Source organism: Canis lupus, chromosome 13 (genome assembly GCF_011100685.1).
Source record: "Canis lupus familiaris isolate Mischka breed German Shepherd chromosome 13, alternate assembly UU_Cfam_GSD_1.0, whole genome shotgun sequence".
Taxonomy (NCBI): domain Eukaryota; kingdom Metazoa; phylum Chordata; class Mammalia; order Carnivora; family Canidae; genus Canis; species Canis lupus.
Window position 1 is genome coordinate 40,096,754 of NC_049234.1, and position 21,808 is coordinate 40,118,561.

General features: G+C 51.1%; 1 protein-coding gene across 1 annotated transcript; it reads left to right on the forward strand.

Annotated features, from left to right (window-relative positions):
• Positions 1-16,619: 16,619 nt before the first annotated feature.
• SHISA3 (shisa family member 3) lies at positions 16,620-21,166 on the forward strand. The gene is made up of 2 exons (XM_038555958.1): positions 16,620-16,896; positions 19,732-21,166. The coding sequence occupies exons 1-2, from the start codon at positions 16,620-16,622 to the stop codon at positions 20,169-20,171; spliced, it is 717 nt and encodes a 238-aa protein (XP_038411886.1). The 3' UTR covers positions 20,172-21,166.
• Positions 21,167-21,808: the final 642 nt, after the last annotated feature.

Below are 21,808 nucleotides of genomic sequence, written 5' to 3' on the forward strand. Positions count from 1 at the left end.
GCCTGTGATAACACAAAGGATGAGCTGCTCAGATCTCACAGGAATGAGAAATCTCATCCAGTCTTAGACTTTTTTTTTTTAAAGCTTTATTATTAATTTACAGGATACAGGCAATTTTGTAATAGGTGAAGCGGGAGGAGGTCTGGGACCATCAATATCATTCTTTAGATCTTTTCTCATAGGCAATCTGTGAGATTCACATCATTTCAACACTAGGAGGTCATTTTGAAAGTAAAATGTCCCCGTCTGTGCACCATCAATCCGTAGATCTCAAGTTTGTTTGCCACAATCAGTTTTAGAGAATCAGGTATATCCGCTAGAAGCATTCCGTGGATAAAGACCTTTCCCTTCACAAATTCCAGTAATTCATTTGCCAAGGGGTCTACCATCGGTGTGTTTACAAGGACATTAGATTGGGCTCTTTCTTTCCTGGTATCATTACTCCTCACTCCCTAACTGGAGAGACTGATTTACAGACCTGCTGTTTAACCATTTATTTCCCAGTATTTTCCCTCACGTTACGGTGTGAGGTAAAGAGCCAGTGCATTTTACATATGGGTAACCAGTAACCGTCTCAGTAATGTTTGTTGAATTTCATGAAATTTTTTCTTCAAAGAGTATAATCTATATGAGGCTCAAGTCTTTGGAATATGTGATAATTGGAGATTTAATTTATGAGTTAGTATGCGGTCAAGTTTTGAAATACTCTATACGTGGGGGGAAGCCCGAATATTATGGAAGTGTCGGAGAAAGGGTTCTATGACTGCCAAATAATTCTGGCCAGCTAAGCGTGTCGTTTTCAAATGATTACTTTGCAGATTTTCACAAAGATTTATTGTGTTCGTGACTTGTGAACAATTGAAGTAGACGTGTTGAAATCTCCCAGTCTCTTATCTGCCAGTGTTCTTCTGTGGTTCTACTGGTTTTTCTCTCTTTGTGAGAAGGTCTCATTACCCTGTGTATAGAAAGTTTAGAATTATTCTGTATCTCTGTGAACTTATCATAATGTGGTGGCCTTCTCATTTCCTAATTATGCCTTTATCTCTAAGCTTTTCTTGTCTGATAGTAATATAACTATGTCAGCTTTTCAAAGTTAATATTTGCCTGGTCTTTTTAAAAAAAAATTTTTTATTTTCAACATTTCTAAGTCCTTATGTTTTAAGGGTGTCTCTTGTAAAGAGCCTATAATTAGTTTTATGTCTCCCAGGGGGAAAAAAAGACCCCAAACTTTCATTGTTTTAATCAGTTTATATTTGTTGTGATTGCTGACATCTGTGAAGTTATTTTTATCACTAACTTTTCTCCTTTTTCCTTTAAAAGTTGATGACATCTTGCACTTATTTTTATTTGTATCTTTATTTTTTAATTTTTTAAAAAAGATTTTGTTTATTTATTCATTCATTAGAGACAGAGAGAAAGAGAGATTGAGAGAGAGAGAGGCAGAGGCAGAGGGATAAGCAGGCTCCATGCAGGAGCCTGATGTGGGACTTGATCCTAGGACTCCAGGATCACACCTGGGCCAAAAGCAGGCCCTAAACCGCTGAGCCACCCAGGGATCCCTGCACTTATTTTTATTTATTTCATTTTTTCTCCACCTGCTGGATTGAAAACATGGATGCTTCTATTCTTTAGTCAGTACATTTGAAATATTATTTATATTTATTAATATAAATAATATATTTATATATTAATTATAATATATTATAATTACTAATAATATATTAATATAAATAATATAAATATTATTTATATTTAACAAGTATGACTAAGTAGAGATTAAGTTCATGTCTTAGCCTTTCTTCTGAACAATACAATTATTTTAGGACGTTTTAATTTCAATCACTCAGGTTTTTTTTTCCCCTTGGAATGTCTTGTTTTTTCCTTATTATTGAAATGTAGTTTGTTTGGCTATACAACTTTAGATTAATTAACATTTTTCTCAATAACTTTGAGATTTTAATTTATTGTCTTTTGACTTTCAAAATTGCTATTGAAAAGTTGGCTGCAAATCTAGTTGTCTTCTTTTTTTGTAGGTAATTTGTTTTTTCTCACCACCTGCTTTTAAGCTCTTCTCTTTTTCTTCGGTGTTCCTCAGGACCATTGCTATGTGTGTAGGTGTGGATTTCATTTTCTTTATTCTGCTTGATACACATCATGCTTTCTGTATATGTGGACTTGTATCTTTCATTGTCTTCCTGGAAAACTCTCAGCCTTTATATCTTTAAGAGTTGCTTCTCCTTCATTATGGCTAGCATTTCATTCTGGAGCTCAAAATAGGTGTAGGACATCTTGGTAAATCTTTACTATTTCTTACTCCTTTGTTCCTATTCATAGCTCTCTGTGCTTCCATCTAAAAATGTTTTAAAATACACCATCCAGTTTACTAGTTCTTTCTCTCCTTATCTGTGTCTGATCTATTGTTTAATACATCCATTGTATTTTATAGTATGATAGTTTTTACTGTAAATAAGTTGTACTTGATAATTTATTAAGTCTACTTGGCAATTTTAATAGATTCTACTCTTCTTTTTTTAAATAAGTTTTTATTTATTTATTCATGAGAGACACAGAGAGAGAAGCAGAGACACAGGCAGAGAGAGAAGCGGGCTCCCTGTGGGACTTGATCTTAGGACCCCAGGATCATGCCTTGAGCAGAAGACAGACACTCAACTGTTGAGCCACCCAGGCATCCCTAGGTTCTACTCTTCTTAACTGCTTATTTTCTATTTCCATCTTCTTTCTTTTGAACCCAACATACACATTTTAAAGATATTGTTTCCAATAGTTCCAAATTCTGAAGTCTTGGGAGGTCTAAATTAGTTGTGTCTGTTGACTCTCACTCACAGAATCTCCCTCCACAATGTTTGACTTTGATTGTGAGTTCATATTTGTTTGAAGGCAGTTTTCTGATAGGATATGCATTTGCTTCTTCTGGTTACTGGGGGATCTCAACTACCTGGGACAACATGAGCCTCCTTTCAACTTTTCCAGCCTAATGTGAGAGTTTCCAGTTCTGCTCACTTATTTTGCAACCAACACAGGGCTTGGACTCACCAAGACAGGACTTCAGGGCAAATTTTGACTCTGTCCCAGAGACCAATCATTTTCAACCCATAGCATTTAGTATGACTGGAATATCACACAAGTGTGAATGAAAGAAATCTCCGAAGTCCATTTTAATATACTTTATAACCAACCTACTACTGAAAAAACTCTTTTTAATTGCAGAAAGAAATATCCAAGGATGAAAGCTTAATTCAGTTGTGATTCTTGGAATCTGAGCTTTTTAATTAAAAAAATGAGACTGTGGAATGGCATTCACTCCAATACTAACAAGTTTAGACTACCAGCTAGGCTAAGGTGTGCATAATATTCAGTGTAAAGGGGCTGCTTGAGAAACCTAACTCTCTAGCTTTCTGCAAATCTGCCAAGTGACTATGGGCGCCCATAGTCACTTGGCAGATTTAATCAAAATATTAAATCAAAGTTAATCAAAATATTAAATCTCAAACTATGTTGGGTGAATTGAGTGAAAATGAAAATCTGTTTATTAAGAAAATGAATCAACTTGGATTTTTGTATCACATAAATAAAACAACCAGTTGATTCAATAAATATTTCCCTATTGTTCTCATTGCGCAGCTGTCTCATAATACACAGACTACCCAGCAGATAGATTTAGACCCTGGAGTTGGTGAGAACGTTGGGCAAGTTTCTTAAATTTGGAGTGTTCTCATGGGATTGATGTGACCATTAAACAAGTTAACACATGGCAAACACTCACCATAGCACCTAACACAAAGTAGGAACTTAAAAAATTATTCACAAAGACCCTCCACACTAAACTCATAAAATGAATTGTCATTTTGTGACCTTTATTCAAGGGATTTTCTTTTACTTTTTTCTTTTCTTTTATTTTTTTAACCTACAGGAACAACTTAACGCAAATAAGTTAATGTTTTATCTGCAAAAAAGTGATCACAAAGTTAATTTTAATGAACCAAAACCCCAATGTTCACTAATAATCACCATTTTATATGAAGTTCCCCTAAACAGAGTGTTTCTTGTGTGAATAAGTTATTTTTCTTTCTTATAATGAAACCTCAGAGGTCTAGGTATACCATCAAGATGTTAGAATATTTTCATTCAATTAACTTAAATTATGTAATGTGAAAATGAATGATGGCCAGAAGGCTGATGCCAGTGTAATTCTGGTGAGAAATTATATTTCACACATTGGTTTATTTAGTTAGAATTTTCTTTGGGTAGTAAAAATAGTGTTACATAGAAATTAGTTGTATCTAACCTCACACATACTGCCATAAATGACTCTTGCAAATCCTATACTGAGTGACAGTGACAAATCTCCCAGAAGGCAATTTTACAGTAAAATAGGGCTATCCCAGCCCCACTCAGAATGAGGTGTTCTCGATAGCCGAATGTTTCAAATAGCTGATTTAAAATAACAGAACACTGAACATTTCCACTATTTGGATTGGAACATTTTCTAATTGTATGATTCACTTATTTTTTTCTTAAACAGATTGTATATGGATTATGATGCAAGCTTTTCTTAGTGACTTAGGATACATCCTTCTGGTCTGGATGTTAAGGAATCAGACCTAGGTCTTGGTATTTGAATTATTCCCCCCATGTCACTCTTGGATTCACTTTTTTTTTCTTATGAATTTACTAAAAGCCCTAGACATAATAATTCTAATGACCTGTCACAAGACATTGTTTTGGCAGGAATATAATTTAGATCAGCAAAGATGGTGGTCTCCACAGAATGATCTTGATCTTGTAGGATCTTTCTCCTCTTGCTATTTATGCAGCATTCCCCCAAGATCTGGCCTCTGCCATCCACTGTGCAACCAGGAAAAGAACTCAGAGGACTGGTGAAGGGACATCAAGAATTGTGGCCTTTGTCTTCAACCATTTTTGTGGCTCAGTTGACTGTGTTTTGCAAATCTGGAAGGATGTCACTCAAGATGTCCAGGTCACATACTCATTGTTTAGTGCAGGTGTCTGATAGTATTTCTTCTGAGTGCCAACAAGTAGGGAGGGGGGTGTTCCAATCAGGAAGTTAAAACTGCGCATCGTTTGCTGCCATTGCTACATTAACTTGCCTCATAAATGGGAAGAAAGAGGAAATTAAAATACCTAAATTTAAAAAGGAGATCTAGGATAAGGGTTGTCAAACTACTGCTGATGGGCCAAATCCAACCCACTGCCTGTGGCATATGGCTCACAATTAAGAATGGCCTTTACCTTTTTAAATGGTTGAAAAAAATCAAAAGAAGAGTGTTTTGTGACAAGTGAAAATTGCATGAAATTAAAATTCTAGTGCCCATAAATAAAGGCTTATTGGAATATACAATAAGCCATGCCCCTTCATTTATGTTCATCTATGGCTTTTTTTTTTTTTAAAGATTTTATTTATTCATGAGACACACACAGAGAGGGGCAGAGACACAGGCAGAGGGAGAAGCAGGCTTCCTGCGGGGAACCCGACGTGGGACTTGATCCCAGGACCCGGGGTCACGGCCTGGGCCTGGGCTCAACCACTGAGCCACCCAGTTGTCCCCATCTATGGCTGTTTTTGTGCTGTAACATAAGAGTCGAGTAGTTGCAACAGAGACTATGCAGACTGCAAATCTTAAAATATTTACTATCTGGCTTTTTTACAAAAAGGCCGCTGACCGATGGTCTAGAAGAATAAATTTTGTCTTCTGCCTAGAAAATTCATTTTTTGGACTGAGAAGTGGAGCTATCTCCATGCTTACAAAGCTTACGAGCCCACCCACTCTTATAAATAATGGTGAGGAATTCTCCTGAAATCTCATGGCGGGAATCCCAGGGATGTATGTGTATATGCGTGTTTATGTGTACGGACACTAAGTACTTAAAAAAGACCTGAATGTAAGTTGACCACCACATGTGATGATATTATGATCATAAATTGTTCTTGTAAAAAGGTATTTATTAAATTATGTCAATAATTTAAACAATATATCTTAAAAATGTTTTGTGACTTTCTCCCCAACCAGCTAAGGACATCCATTTACCTCAGGGCGTTCAGAATTCGTTAAAACAAGAAAAAAAGAAAAATAAAAGGTAATGCCCAGGTTTAGACTACCAAGATGGGAATCTTTTTAAGTCCATAGAAAGACAATTGGTTTGAGAATCTTGAGGATATTTGAAATTCCTGAAGCTTTACTTATTAAGACCTCTGCTGTGGGATCCCTGGGTGGCGCAGCGGTTTGGCACCTGCCTTTGGCCCAGGGCACGATCCTGGAGACCTGGGATCGAATCCCACGTCGGGCTCCCGGTGCATGGAGCCTGCTTCTCCCTCTGCCTGTGTCTCTGCCTCTCTCTCTCTCTCTGTGACTATCATAAAATAAATTAAAAAAAAATTAAAAAAAAAAAAGACCTCTGCTGTGAAACTTCAGGGTTATGATAAATCATCGGTGGAGAGAATTCAGTAAATGATGTGAGGGGAAGACTCTGACCCATGGGAAAAAGGGAAAACATACCCCTTGGGCTCCGGGAGAGTATGGGTAACACAGGGATATACAGCGAAGAAGCAGTTAGTCTCCTGCCTCACAGTTAGGTCTTTCGTCCATGCCGAGTTGCTCTTCGTGTCTGGTGTGAGAAAGCGCTCCAGTTTCACCCTTCTGCGTGGGGCCGTCCAGTTTTCCCCACACAGTTTGTTGTAGAGACTCTTTCTTACTGGATAGTCTTTCCCGCCTTGTTGGAGATTGGTTGCCCACCGAGTTGAGGCCCCATTTCTGGGTTCTCTATTCTGTTCCATTGATCTATGTGTTGGTTTTTGTGCCAGGACCACACTGTCTGGATGACCACGGCTTTGTAGGTACAGCTTGACGTCCGGGATTGTGGCGCCTCCAGCTTTGGTTTTCCTTTTTAACATTCCTTTGGCTATTTGGGATCTTTTCTGGTTCCATACAAACTTTAGGATTATTTGTTCCAGCTCTGTGAAAAAAAGCTGATGGCCTTTTGCTAGGGATTGCATCGCGTGTCTAGGCTGCCTTGGGTAGCGCAGTCATTTTAACAATAGTTGCTCTTCCAATCCGTAAGCATAGGGTATTTTTTGCATTTCTTTGTGTCTTCCTCAATGCCTTTCATGAGTGTTCCATAGTTTTCAGTCCTCTTTGGTTAGGTTACCTTTCTGGATTTATTCCAGAAACCAGGTCAGACCAGCAGCCCCGAGAGGGGTGACAGTAAGGACCGGTATGTGCATCCTAGACCCTCTCGGGCCCTCACAGCTGGGGTAAGCGGCTTCTCTTCCTCACCCCTCACACAGCGTGAGGACGGAGGCAAGCGGCCCTGATACAGAGATGAGCTCCAGGGAACTGAGTCGGTTGCTCGAAGGGAGCAGCTTGCACCAGGCTGCTAGGTCTCCGGCTGCCTCCGTTCCCTGCGCGAGCCCGCCCGTCCCGTCCCCATGGGCTTACATAGCCAGGGCAGGGCCGACTGGTCAGTTATGGAAAAGGGGCAGCTAGTTTTTCTAGAACACGTTCTTTTTTAGAACATAGGAAGAGTAATGCGCTAAAGACGTCGACCCTTTTGCTCCCTTCAACACATTCAGCTTGTGACTGCAGGTTTGCTGGAGGCCTGACCTCTGGATGCCGTGACCCTGCCCTCAGCAACAAAGGCTGTGGCGCGTCACTGTCCGGACGTGGGGAGTCACGCATCGATCTGAAATAAAATGTCATGAAATCAAACTTACCTTTATCGCGTGTGATGTATTCTTTGCTTTGTGTCCTAGTCTATCTTTAAATAAATGCCAGTGAATCCATATCGTGACCCACTCAGGGTGTTCCAACTCACAACCTCAAATACGCTGTCCGAAAGCCCTAGTGAGGTGAATAGAACGTTTGATTTTTCACACCACAGCTCCGGATGCTGTGCTTTCGTATCATCCTGTCCCGAGAACCTTAGCAACCACCCAGTCCCCCTCGCTTTCAGGCAGCAGCCAGCCCTTAATGTCCCCCCAATACTCCTGCAGCATCGGATCTGTGCTCAGGTATGTGTGATCAGAACGTAACCCAAACTGGCTTAAGCCAAACTTAAAGAAATTGGATCTGCATTATTCTTCTTTTTCATTTTCTTTTAAACTTTTTATTTTTTTAAAAGATTTTATTTATTTATTCATGAGAGACACAGAGAGAGAGAGAGAGAGAGAGAGAGGCAGAGACACAGGCAGAGGGAGAAGAAGGCTCCATGCAGGGAGCCCGAAGTGGGACTCGATCACGGGTCTCCAGGATGACACCCCGGGCCGCAGGCGGCACCAAACCGCTGCGCCACCAGGGCTGCCCCAAATCTGCATTATTTTTCCTCCAGATTGTAATTTTTAAAAAATACCTTTTGTTTCTCTTTTAAAAAGTGCTGAGGATCTTATTTTACTAATTACATAGATACCAGCTACAGAAAATAACTGATAACATAGACCACACAGAAATCTTCAAAATTTCTCAAATACTTACTAGGCGGGTATTTGTATACATACTCTACTCTGTTGGTGTGTCCTAATCCAACCTTGTGCTTTTTTTTTTTTTTTAATTTCCAGGAACTTTTCAAATTTGCTTCTAATCTTCCTAAGACTAAACTTGCAGTCACGTGGTAATTTTCTAAAAGGGAATTTGTTATAGGTTAACTTGATTTAGTGAAAAAATAAAAAATAGACTTTTTTATTTACACCAAAAACACCAGAGGTGGGTTGACTAGTCATTATAAAACTTACCATGTGATTCTATTACGTAGCCGATCAACAGAATGTGTATTAATTCAGGCAGATAGGTGGATAGGTAGGTAGCTAGCTTTTGGGTGATTGAGGCATGCTTGTATTATGAAAAAATCATCGGTAAAAATTTTTAACTCATTACTGATAAAGATAAATACTACATGTTCATAATAAAAGTTACAGTTTTCAAGAAAAAAGGCCATTTGTGAGGGCATAAAGCAGTCTCTTTTTTTCTTATTTAAACATCTAATGTTTCATAGGACTCAGCATATTTTATATTTTAATTTTTTTATTAGTTTCATAGGTAGAATTTAGTGATCCATCAGTCTTATATCACACCCAGTGCTCATCGCATCACGTGCCCTCCTTCGTGCCCGTCACCCAGTACCCCGGTGCCCCCCTCGCCCCCTCTCCTCCAGCGGCCCTCAGGGCGTTTCCTAGAGTTCAGCATCTCTTACGGTTTGTCTCCCTCTCCATTTTCATCTCATTTTATTTTTCCTTCCCTTCCTCTATGTTCATCTGTTTTGTTTCTTAAATTCCACATATGAGTGAGATCATATGGTACTTGTCTTTCTCTGGCTGACTGACTTTGCTTAGCACAATATCCTCTAGCCCCATCCACGCCGTCCATAAAGCACTCTCATCAATAAACTACATTTAGTACCGGACTTTGTGATTTTTTTATGCCTTCTTAGGAGAGGGTGTGGGGGGGCAGGGGGGACACATGTAGGTAGGGAACGTTATTTCCTGCATTTCCCATCTTCAAGAGAGCTAAGGTTGCCAAATAAATAAGTTCTAAATGGAAGGGGCGTAATGGCACATAAATCAAAGCGTTACCGACTCCCAGCTTCTCACAGACTCCACTGCACAGGCCTCAGCCGGGCGCAAAGGCCTGTGTTTCAAGCCCAGGCCAAGTGGAGAAGCCAAAGAAAAATGCAGAGGGTGAGTTTTCTCCGTACCCTGGATCACACAAAGTACGGTGAGGAAGAGTAAAATGAGGTGACCGGGCAGAATGAACGGCTGGCTAAAGTCAGGCGGTGGGAGAGGTGCCGCCCAGAGCTCCAGGGCCCAGGTGTGCGGTGGGAGGAGGCGCACCTGCGCGCCTCACACCCGGACTCCCAAGGACAACACGGGGAGCCCACTGCCCAAGCCTCATCTGGTGGTGCCTGTTGGACCCGAGGTAGCGCTCTGGCTGAGGCCTTCAAATAACGGATAGCAGGTGGTTTTTTGCTTGTTTGTTTGTTTTTAAAGATTTTATTTATTTATTCATGACATACACAGAGAGAGAGGCAGGGGCCCAGGCAGAGGGAGAAGCAGGCTCCACGCAGGGAGCTGGATGCAGAACTTGATCCTGGGACCCCGGGGTCACGCCCTGGGCCGAAGGCAGGCGCTAAACTGCTGAGCCCCTCGGGGATCCCCTGAGTGTAGGTGTTTGCACGCCGGGGCCGAGTGTGCATTCTGTGTTCCTGTGATGGAGGAAACTCAGTTGCCCCATGGGGCAGGAATTAGGGCCCTGGCCTCACTGCCCCTCACCCCTCACATCCCCGGGAGAGCTCATCACATACAGGCTATTTGAAAAGGGGGCAAAATTAGAATAGGAGGTAACTCTGACAGCAACTCTATAGCAGCTTTCCAAAGAATTCCGGATGGTTCACAAACGTTAGAGGTGACTTCAAAATTTCCCAAGCATTCTGTGTGGCTGGTGAAGGTGAGAAGGAGGGAAATAAGCAGCACTGTGTGTTTCTTTGTCCCCTAAGAGCCTCTCCATCACCAAAAACACGTGGCCACCGTCCAGCCGCTTCCCATGTGTCCAGGGCCAGAGCCTACTGAAGGCCAGCTCCTTGGGGAGCGTCAAGGTTGGGGCTGGGCGCTCAGAAGGAAATGCCCCTTGCTGAGAAAGGGGTGGCGCAGTGGGGGGGGGGCATCTACTCTCAAGGAAGTTTCAATTAAATACGGATGCCAATTAATTTAATTTATATTTCTGCATGAAAAATGTCATTCCATTACACGCACGCTGGAAGGATGCCAGGAGCCCAGGTTAGTAAATCACGTCTCTACTGACATAATACGGAATCGCAGACGAATGGGATACTTACTAGGTGCCCCGCTGCGCTCGGGGCGGACCCTATAGAAACCCAGCGGGGTTGCAGCCTGTCCCTGCGGATGGACACCCACCGACCCCTGCCGCTGCTCCCGGCCTCGGGCTGTGGGGAAGCAGCTCCCACGGTGGTGACCGGCAGCCCCGGGGCCCCCAGCCTGGCCACCCTGTCCCGGCCCTTCCCTAGCCCTTCCCTAGGCCTCCCCTAGGCCTCCCCTCGGCCTCCCCGAGGCTTTCCCTAGCCCTCCCCTGGGCCTCCCCTGGGCCCTGCGCCTGTGCCCCGTGGGGATGTCGGTGGCGCTGGGGCAAGCAGAGCAGGGACCGGCTGGGGGGAAGGGTGATGGGAACGGGTGCCCCCCCGTCCCCCCCGCCCCCTCCCCCGGGTCCCCGCCGGGCGCGCCCTGCGCTGTGCCGCCTGGAGGCTGCGCATCACCCCCACGCAGGGCCAGCTCCCTGGGCCAGGCTGGCAGGAGACCACGCGCTGCGGCTCCCGCACCTCCAGGCTCCCCGGGCCTCCCCCGCCGCCCTGCGTAGGGGTGGGTGGGGGTTTGCGGGGCCTGGGGGTACAGAGGTGTGGGGCCTGGGGCTCCGGGAGTGCCGGGCTGGGGTGCCGGGGGTTCCCGGGGTGCCGGGAGGTGGGGCCGCAGCCCGGGCAGCGGGGCCGGATCTGTTGAGGACGCGAGGCGGGGGGCCCCGGGCCGGCGGGGGCGCACAAGGCCAGCCGGCTGGGAATGCGGGACCTCCGGCCTCTCCATGGACCTCGGGAAGAAATCTTGCATTTAAAAAAAAATGTTTTAAAAGATTTTATTTATTTAGTAATATTTTAAAATTTGAATTCCATCACCTCCCATACAGTGTGGTGTTGGTTTCAGAGCTACAGGTGGGTGATCCGCCCGTCTTCCATCACACCCAGCCGACCTCCCGCGCCCGCCTTCGTGCGGCCACCGAGTTCCCCTGGCCTCCCCAGGCCCCTCCGCTGGGGTCCACCAGTGGGTTTCTTACCGTTGAGTCTGTTATGGCTTGCGCATGTTAATAAGGTCCCAGGTACCGCCTGGGCACCTATGGTTAGAGACGCACTACTCTGGGGGCGCTATGTCTAATCCCCTCTTCCAAAGGCAGGTGCTCTCTGGGCACCTATGGTTAGAGAGGCACTACTCTGGGGGCACTATGTCTAATCCCCTCTTCCTAAGTGAAGCCTTGGCCGCTCCATACAGGGCAGGGGAAGGGGCAGTGGGGTGCTGGGCTCCTGGGCGGATGCTTACGGGCACCCTGTTCTCCAGTGGCGGATCCGCACCCAAGCAGGTTGGAGGGAAACTACCTTTCCAGAAACTCAGATCCACGGGGCCTGGAATAAGAGATCTACAGTGAATGATTCAAGAAAGGAAATTCCAAGGCGGGGTGGAGGGGTGGAGGGGATGGAGGGTGGGTGGGGGTTGGGGTGACTGGTTGACGGGCACTGAGGGGGGCACTTGGTGGGATGAGCACTGGGTGTTATGCTATATGTTGGCAAATTGAACTCCAATAAAAAAAAATTAAAAAAGAAAAGAAAGGAAATTCCATGAAGTCCTGGGCAAGGTTATTAAAGGAAGGTTAGTGATAAGAAGTCACTGCAGGAAGGAGCTTGAGGGAGGGCTGAGAAACTTTTTGTTTTCTAGTTTATTTCCAGATCCAAATGCAAATGATGGGGGGGGGCGGGGGAGGGAGATTTCCAAAGCCAAAGTGAAGTGTCCTTCTTACTAATTAATACATTTATTTGATCACTTATTTATCGTCACTTCTGTATTCCTTTGGCCTTTTCTCCTCCTTTTCTTTAGTACATTTTGCTTCCAACCCTTTCTGGTGCATTCATTTTGCCTGATTTTTCTTTACCTCTCTGCCTTTGCTTTTCTCAAATCTTTTCTCCAAAGACTATAAAACAAGAAGGAAACAAGACAAAGTTTAAAAGTATGGTCCAGGGGTCGTTTCATGCTGCTATCAATTCTTATCAAGAAAAAATTTTAAAAATGTGTGTATGTAGTTTTTCTTCTTACATAAAAAATAGAAAGAATTGCATTTCCGTTGTACAAGCACCTTCATGCAGCTACGATGATTAGCATACTGTCCATGGTGTTCCAGTTGTTTCTATTCCATCTTCCATTTCTCCCCTACCCTCTTTTTTCTTTACTCCCTTCTTCTTTCTTTTCTTCCTCCCTCCCTCCCTGCCTCCCTCCCTCCCTCCCTTCCTCCTCCCCCTCTTGCCCCCTCCCTCCCTCCTTTCTCTCTCTCCCTCTCTCCCTCCTTCCTCACTCTCTCTTTCTCTCCCTCCCTCCCCTTCGCTCTTTCTCTCTCTCCTGCTGGTGTGGTGTTTATTAAAGCAAATCCCAGACATCATATCATTTAACTCATTTCCTATAGAATTTCCTGGAGGCAGGGCCACAAGAGAATGTAGGCTGAGGAAATGATCCCTTATAATTGTGTTATTCACCAAAATATGGAATTTGTGTTACTGAGATAAGGAAAAATATAGAATTTCCCAAACCTCCACATAATACCCCAGATGGTATAGATTTTATTTTCCATCTCCATGTCTTCCCCCTAGAGTCTTCGCGGGGGGTCTATGAGGACTTTTGATCTTCCTTTGCTATTAAAGTAATAACAGAATAACAGAACATGTGGACGTTCATAAACCTAAAAAGAGACGCATATCCTCTTACTATTCACTAAGAGCGTTCTGAGAACATCACTTTTGGAGTTAAACTTTGTCAGTGTAGATTTTAGGAGCTCTCCTATGACAAAGAACCAAACCCCCCCCCCCCCCCGGGGCGTGCCCCCTGAGCTGACCCTTTTAATGGTTTAGAGGCACCTGGGTCTGGATGGGAAAGCCCGGTGCGCAGTTGCTCTAATGCTCCCACACATCAGATCTACAGAGTATCAAGTGATTCGAAAGTCAGGTTATTTCCACTGGTAAACATCTAACTAAATTCGAATAAAATGCCCTCTAAATAAGTCAAATGGACAGGGGCTTTGAATGAAGGAATTAATTATCCTTGGTGTCCTAAGGAAAAAGAATCCCACTGTGGCACCGAGAACATAATTAATGGGAGGTAAGCGCCAACAAATCACTCCTTAAAATATTAATGCTATCAAAGAACAGCTGGATAATGAGCGAAACTTGACCCTTGGGGGACCAGCAAACGGTCCTGTTGCAGGACTTTTTGCAGTTGTGATGTAATGGAATTCCTTTAAATTGAACAAAAATAACGCAAAGAGGTGTGGTTCTGGGCAAGGTATTAGCAGTAAACATGTCTTTGTGGTTTTATCATCTTATTATGATCAGGGGAGCTCACTTTTGCTGTGGTTCTGAATGGCCTTTCCCCTGAGTTGTTCATGATATGCACAATCCAAACAACGCTCCTAAAAAAAACAACTTGAAAAAAACTTTAAGTCTGGCAAGAACTTTTCTTCGTTTTTGGGAATAAAAATATAGCACCCAAGAAATTTTTGCAAAAACAATCTTCCCATATGCCGAAGTCAAGAAAAACTGTACCATTGTTTGTTTGTGGATAAAAGCCAGAACTTTATTTGGTTTTATTTAATAGCTTATTATTGTCCCGAGCAGTATCTATTTCTAAGAGAGCAAGAAAGCTAAATATTTACACAGTCCTACTTAGCATCTGACATGCAGGGCATTATTTTTACATTTTCCTACCTAAATGCTAATCTCAATATTTAAAAGCAAAAGTCAGAAGTAATTTTTCTTTTTAACTTGGAATGTATTTTAACTTGGATTGAAAAAAAAAAGAAACCGTTTTATTCAGAGTTAAAAAAAAAAAAAGCAGCTCTGAACCGCCTGGGGACCATGGGGAAGCTGCGGGCGTGGTAGATGCTTTTGAGACCCACACTTTTTATTGCTGGTGCACAGCTCACTTTTGTCTCTTTTGTTCCACTCAACTTGCCAACATCTAAATCAGTGACACGGGCATTCAGAGTGTCTGACAAATAGGTTGGGGTACGTGGAACACATTCACACCCACCAGCAGACGAGGAGAGGAAGTTCAGGATGCAGTAAAAATAAATGCCCGCGTTTAGCCTGGTTTCACATGACGCCGGTGTCCTAAGGCCCTTGCGCCGCCGCCGAGGGGGCCGCGGCCCTGCAAATGGCACACAGGGGACACATCCTTTAAATAAATGTGTTTCTTTGCCCCAACAGAAGTTCAGATCGGCTCAATTATCATTAATTTTGTTCTTTTATTTCCTTTGTGGGCGTGAACGAAGTCGTGCTCTTTGAGGGTTTTGGAGCTGCCCTGGGCTGGTGGAGGTGACCGGGGAGGGAGGCACGCGGAGGGGGGGGAGGGTGTGTGTGCGCGCGGGTGTGCGCGCGGGTGTGCGAACGTGCCCTTCCTCCTCCGAGTGGAAACCTAAGTGCAAAAGTTGGCGGCCCCTTGACTTCGCATCCTGAGCGCCCGGAGCAGGTGCCGCAGGCGGCGCAGGGTGCCCCTCGCCCCGGCGGTCGCGCCCGCTCTTTAGCTCGTCGGTCCCGAGGGGCGCGGGAAGCTCGCACGGGGTCGGCGGCCTCGGCCCCGGCTCCGCGGAGCCCGTCTCCCCCCACCCCGTGCGGGGCGCGGTCCTGGGGGAGGAGGATCCGCGGGGGGGGGGATGCGCGCGAGGGGGGGATGCGCGGGGGGGGGGGGATGCGCGGGGGGTGGTGGTATGCGCGGGGGGTGGCGATGGGGGGATGCACGGGGCGGGCATCCAGGGGGAGGATCCGCGGGGCGATCCGCGGGGGGGATGCGCGGGGTGGGGGGATCCGTGGGGGGATGAGCGGGGGATGGATCCGCGGGAGAGATGGGGGAGGTCTACGGGGGTGATGGGGGGGATGCGCGGGAGAGGGGATCGGGGGGATCCGTTGTGGGGGGGATCCGCGGGAGGGAAGGGGGAGATCCTGGTGGGGATCCGCTGGGGAGTATGGGGGGGTATCCGCGGGGGGGATCGAGGGGATGCGCGAGGGGGGGGGGATGCGCGGGGGGTGGATGAGGAGGGATCCGCAAGGGAGGGGATGGGGGGAATCCGCGGGGAGGATGGGGGGATGCGCGGGGGTGGGGATGCACGGGGGGATGGCAGGGATCCGCGGGGAGGATGGGGGGATGCGCGGGTGGGGGGGATGCTGGGGGGAATCCGGGGGGATGGGGATGCGCAAGGGAGGGGATGGGGGGGTTGCGCGGGGGGGATGCGCGGGGGATCCGCGGGGGTGATGCGCGGGGGGGGGGGGGGATCCGCAGGGGCGCGCGAGCCGAGAGCGGGGGACGAGCGGCCGCGCCCGCGGTGATGAGCGCCAGCGGCTACCCGGGAGGGCGGACTCTTCCCGGAGCGTCGCGGCTCCCCCTCCCTCTCCCCTTTAAAGGGCGCCCCGCAGGCCGGGCGGGCAGCAGCCCGGGGCCGTCGGTGCCAGGCCACTCGCAGGCGGGCCGACGGCGGCGGCCGAGCAGGGGCGCGGGGCCGGGCGGCCGCTCGCGGGCAGCCCCCGCCCCACGTCGGGCTCGGCTGGGGCGCGGGCCGGGGTCGCGGGCGCGGAGGGGCGCCGGGCCGGGGGCGGAGGAGGCGGGCGGCGGAATGAGCCCCGCGGCGCTCGGCCGCAGCCCCCGCAGCAGCGCCCGCCCGCCCGCGCCCGCCATGCTCACCGCCCGGCTGCGCAGCCCTCGGCGCGGCCCCCGCCGCCTCCCCGCGCCCCGCTAGCCCCCGCCGCCGCCGCCGCCGCCGCCGCCCCCGCCCCCGCCCGCCATGAGGCCGCTGCTGGCGCTCTGGCTCGTCCTGGGCGCGCTGCGCCGGAGCCCCGCGGCCGCCCAGCAGGCGGGGGAGTACTGCCACGGCTGGGTGGACGCGCACGGCGGCGACCACGAGGGCTTCCAGTGCCCCGAGGACTTCGACACGCCGGACGCCACCATCTGCTGCGGCTCCTGCGCGCTGCGCTACTGCTGCGCCGCGGCCGACGCCAGGCTGGAGCAGGGCGGCTGCACCAACGACCGCGGCGGGCGCGAGCCCCCGGGCGTCACCGCGCGTAAGTGCCGGCCCCGCCGCGTGCTCCTGCCCGGCCCCAGGCCCCTCCGCGCTCCCCGGGGCCCCAATCCCCGGTCCTCCCCCCCGGCCCCCGGGTCCCTGATCCCCCGGCCCCCCAACCCGGCCCCGGGGCCCCGGTCCCCATCCCCGGCTCCCGGGTCCCCTCCCCGGTTCCCCGGTCCCCGATCCCCCTCTCCGGCCCCGGGTCCCCATCCCCGGTCCCCCGATGGTCCTCTCCAGCCCCGGGTCCCCATCCCCAGCTCCCGGGTCCCCATCCCCGTCCCCCGATGCCTCTCTCCAGCCCCGGGTCCCCATCCCCGGCCCCCGGGTCCCCATCCCCGGTCCCCGATCCCCCTCTCCAGCCCCGGGTCCCTATCCCCAGCTCCCGGGTCCCATCCCCGGTCCCCCGATCCCCTTCTCCAGCCCCGGGTCCCCTCCTCGGCTCCCGGGTCCCCTTCCCCTCCGCAGTCCCCTACCCCGTGCGCCGCGGGCGGCCCCGGGTCCGCGCCCCTCATTCCTTTGCGCCCCGACTCCCGCCCGGCGGGGTCTCGGCGGGTGCCCGAGCGAGGGTGGCGGACGGCGAGGAGCGCGGGCCTGCACCGGGCGGCCGCGGGCGAGGCGGCTGGAGCTCCCGGGGGCGCAGGGGCCGAGGGGAAGGGCCAGGGGGCGGCGGCGGGATCGCGGTCTTGGGGCGCTGGGGCCCCCGGTGCGCGCCCGGCTGGGGGGGGCGAGCGCCCCTCTGCACCCCCGGGGCCGAGCGGCTGGGCCACGACCCCCCCACTCCGGGGGCGCCTTCGCGGGGGTCCCGAGCCGCGGACTCCACCGCGCTCCTCCGCCTCCGGTCAGCCCCGCGGGCAGCCCCCCTGTCGCGCCCTTCGCCCGCGCGGGGCCCGGGGCGGACACGCAGAGACGCGGTCGCCCCCGGTTCTCAGGCCGGAAAGCGCGGGGCAGATTCCCGCTGAGTTCGGAGCGAGTGAACTCTGGCCCAGCGCAGGAACGTTACACCTAAAAGAAAGAAAACAGAAAAAAGAAAAGAAAAAAGAGGGAGAGAGAGAAGAAAAAGCCTTGCACCCGAATGGGAACGTCAGGGAACCTGGTGGGAACCCGGAGCGGGTGACACCCCAGAGGCCCCCCCCCCTCGGGAGCGGCCACGGAAGGTCCCCGGGGAACCGGGGAAGAGGGTGTGGCGCCGGGTCACCCCGGGTCACCCTTCGCCCAGCGCCCAGCGCAGCCCCCAGGGAGCATAAGCAGGGCCCAGTGGCAGGAATTGCACCTCGAGGGGCATTTGGGGGCCGCGGGCTGCTCTGCGGGGAAAGGGTGCTCGGGCAAGCGGGGATCCCCAGGCTGCCCTGGCTTGTTAAAAAAAAAAAAGATACAGAACCTTTCCTCGGCTCAGCCACTGCCCCTGGGGCCCCTGGGCCTGCGGGCTTGTCAGTGCGCAGTGTGCAGGGGGCTCCCCCAACCCCAATCAGCTTGGCCGCCCCAGGACAGCTGGTGGCTGGGTGACCCGGGCAGGTCACTTAGCTGCTCTGGGCCTCGTGTCCCTCTAAAGTGGGCGCGCTGTTCTCAGGGCAGTTGGGCTGAGGACAGGGGGCGGGCAGGGTGCTTAGCCCCGGGCACAGGCGGTGGTGGGCAGTCACTTTGCCTTTGCCTTCTTTTTTCTCTTTTTTTCTAAACATTTTATTTATTTATTCATGAGAGACACAGGGAGAGAGGCAGAGGCACAGGCAGAGGGAGAAGCAGGCTCCATGAAGGGAGCCCAATGCGGACTCGATCCCAGGACCCCAGGGTCACGCCCTGAGCTGAAGGCAGCGCTAAATTGCTGAGCACCCCCCAGGCTGCCCTGCCCTCACCTTCTACAGGGCGCTGTGACAGCAGGGTGCTGGGAGGGCAGGGTGCTAGACAGCGGGGTGGTGGAAGGGCAGGGTGCTACAAGGGGCAGAGTGGGTGGGAGGTGAGGCCGACATGCGGGAGCCACCGACCTCTGGGTTGAGTGTCACCATCACCGAGGCTTGCACACGCGTGTCCCTGGGAAGGTCAGACCCAGAGCCGCTTGGGTGCGGGCCAACGAGCCAAATGCAGCTAAGTGTGCAAGGCCTGGGGTCGGGCCGTGCAGGAGGAGGAGCCAGACCCACGGAGACCCTAGTGGGTGCACCGCCATCTAGGCCAGGGTTGCCCACAGAGGTGGCTCTCCCAGATGGGGCCACTCGGAGCGGGGTCCCCTGGTGGGCAGGGGGCGGCTTAGGGTGGGACCCGGCCCCGTGGGGGCCGTGGCGTGGAACGGCCACTGACTCCCACTCCCAGCTGCCTCAGGACCTAGATGAGCCTGACCGTCCAGAGCCTGGGTGGGGCGCGGGAGGCAGAGGGGTGGCGCTGCAGGAGGCACCCCGGTCCCTCCCGGGAAGAAGTACCCAGAGCTGGGGACTGTGCTGCGGGCCAGGCCGGCGGGGCCCCCGAGGGTTCCTTCCAGGGCTCCCTGCTCCTGTGAGGACGCGGCCCATGCACAGGCCGGGGTGTGCGGGCAGGACGCGCTGGGACCCGAGGGGCGTGTGGACCACCCTCTCCCACCCTCTGCCCACCCCGATGGGGTGTCCGTCCAGAGTCCCGGTGACCAGCAGGCTGGCCGTCCCGTCGCTGCAGGCCCTGGGTTTCCACGGGAGCCGGGCGAGGGCGAGCTGTGGGTGTGGGTGTGGGCCTGTGTCCCCCCGTGAGGAGCCGCTGGCGGGTCGCCCGGGCTGGTGGCGGGGATGATGGGGGACAGCGGCGGGTCCGGGGCTGGGGCCAGGCCACTGCCGTTCGGGGGATCTGCTGCAGCCCGGGCGGCTTTGCCTTTCAGAGCCCGTGTACGTGCCCTTCCTCATCGTTGGCTCCATCTTCGTGGCCTTCATCATCCTGGGCTCCTTGGTGGCGGTCTACTGCTGCACCTGCCTGAGGCCCAAGGAGCCGTCCCAGCAGCCCATCCGCTTCTCGCTACGCAGCTATCAGACGGAGGCCCTGCCCATGATCCTGCCCTCCGCCGGCCTGCGCGCGCCGTCCCGCCAGTCCAGCACGGCCACCAGCTCCAGCTCCACCGGGGGCTCCATTCGCAGGTTCTCCTTCGCCCGAGCGGAGCCCGGCTGCCTGGTGCCCTCCCCGCCCCCACCCTACACCACAGGCCACCCCATCCACCTGGCGCAGCCGTCGGGGTTCCTGGTGTCGCCCCAGTACTTCGCTTACCCGCTCCAGCAGGAGCCCCCGCTGCCCGGGAAGAGCTGCCCGGACTTCAGTCCCAGCTGACGGGCTGCAGCCATCGGGCCTGCGGGTGGTGGGCCTGCCATGGGCAGGTGCAGGGCGAGCCACCGCCGCGAGGACCTCCAGGGGCAGTGTCCCGGGACCTGGCCACGGCCCGGACGAGCGTGCGAGGAGAACGCAGCACCCTCGTAGCCTCCAGCTTCCCGGGCCCCGGTGCAGAATGGGGGGTGCGGCGGCCTCGGCTTTCACCCCCAGAACTGGTGGTGATGGCGTTTCAGGCTGTGCTACTTTCATGCGACACGTGCAGCAGGTGGACTGCAAAGGTGCAGACTGGCTGAGGCCGCGACGGGACAGGCCGGCTGCGCTGCCCAGAGGAGGCCGGGTTGTCCTTTGGTCCTTGTGAGTTGTTTAGTGGGTCCTAATGCCGAGAGCGTCAGGAAGCCGAGGGAAATACCCCACTGCAGTCACTGCAGCTTCTCTTAAAAGAATTAACAAGTGAGCAGCCCGAGGCAGTCGTGATTCGGGGAAGCAGCCCAACCACCAACGCCGTTAGCGTCGGGACGACAGTTACGTGTGAAGTTAGGTAACTAGACTGTGCATTTTCAGAACACGAGATTTCACTAATCACACGAGCAGTTTAAAGTCTTAAATCTTCGCTCCGATTTCCATCCTAACACAGACCTTAGGTCAAAGCATTTCCCTCACCCACCTGAGGGAATATTTATTGCTGGACCCTTGGTGCAGCGACTAGAGTGTTTAAATGAAAGTCGGACAGCCCCGTCTCAAAGCATTTATTTGTAAAATGAGTTATGTACAAATGTAAAGAGTTGTAACAGTGTATTTACCACGTGGATGGCACTAATTATTTAGTAGGCACACTGATTATTTATGTTGGTCACTGTGGACTCGAGGGCCCAGCCGCCGGTGGCCTCGTTCTCCGTCCCTTCCGCCGCTGCATTCTGTGTCTGTTGATTACACACTTGGGCATGTATCCTGCTGGGTTAGAATAAATAAAATACTTTACGTTTTCGTGAACTTCATTTGAGATTTAAGATCAAAGTGCTTCGTTTTATCTTCCTAACGAGATTGTCTGCTATTCAAGAAAAAGAAATGTCTTTACATAGCACTTCAGATTTTGAAATTAAAAAAAAAATAAAAATCCCACGTGGATGTTGAATTACACACAAAAGCTCTTTTCTGCATCAGGGCCTGTGAAGGGCGGGGAAGGAAGTGAACTTTTATAGATTTAAGAATCAGGGACATTTCTCATAAGAATCTGGCTTGTGACCCCAGGAAGACATGGCGCTGGGGGTGCCCAATGGCCCGGGTCAGGCCGCCCACTGCTGAGATGCACTGGCCAGTTACCAGCCTCTGGCCTGGTGTCCCCAGCCTGGCCCTGTTCCCTCCGTTTTGTGACGTACCCGGCCCCCGGAGGCTGTTTGGAAGCCAGGTTTATTTTTTATTTTTATTTTTTAAGTATTTTATCTATTTATTTATTCATGAGAGACACAGGGAGAGAGAGAGGCAGGGACACAGGTGGAGGGAGAAGCAGGCTCCATGCAGGGAGCCCGACCCGGGACTCCATCCCGGGACCCCGGGGTCACCCCCTGGGCTGAAGGCAGGTGCCAGAGTGCTGAGCCACCGGGGCTGCCCTGGGAGCCCAGGTTTAGATGAATTCAGGC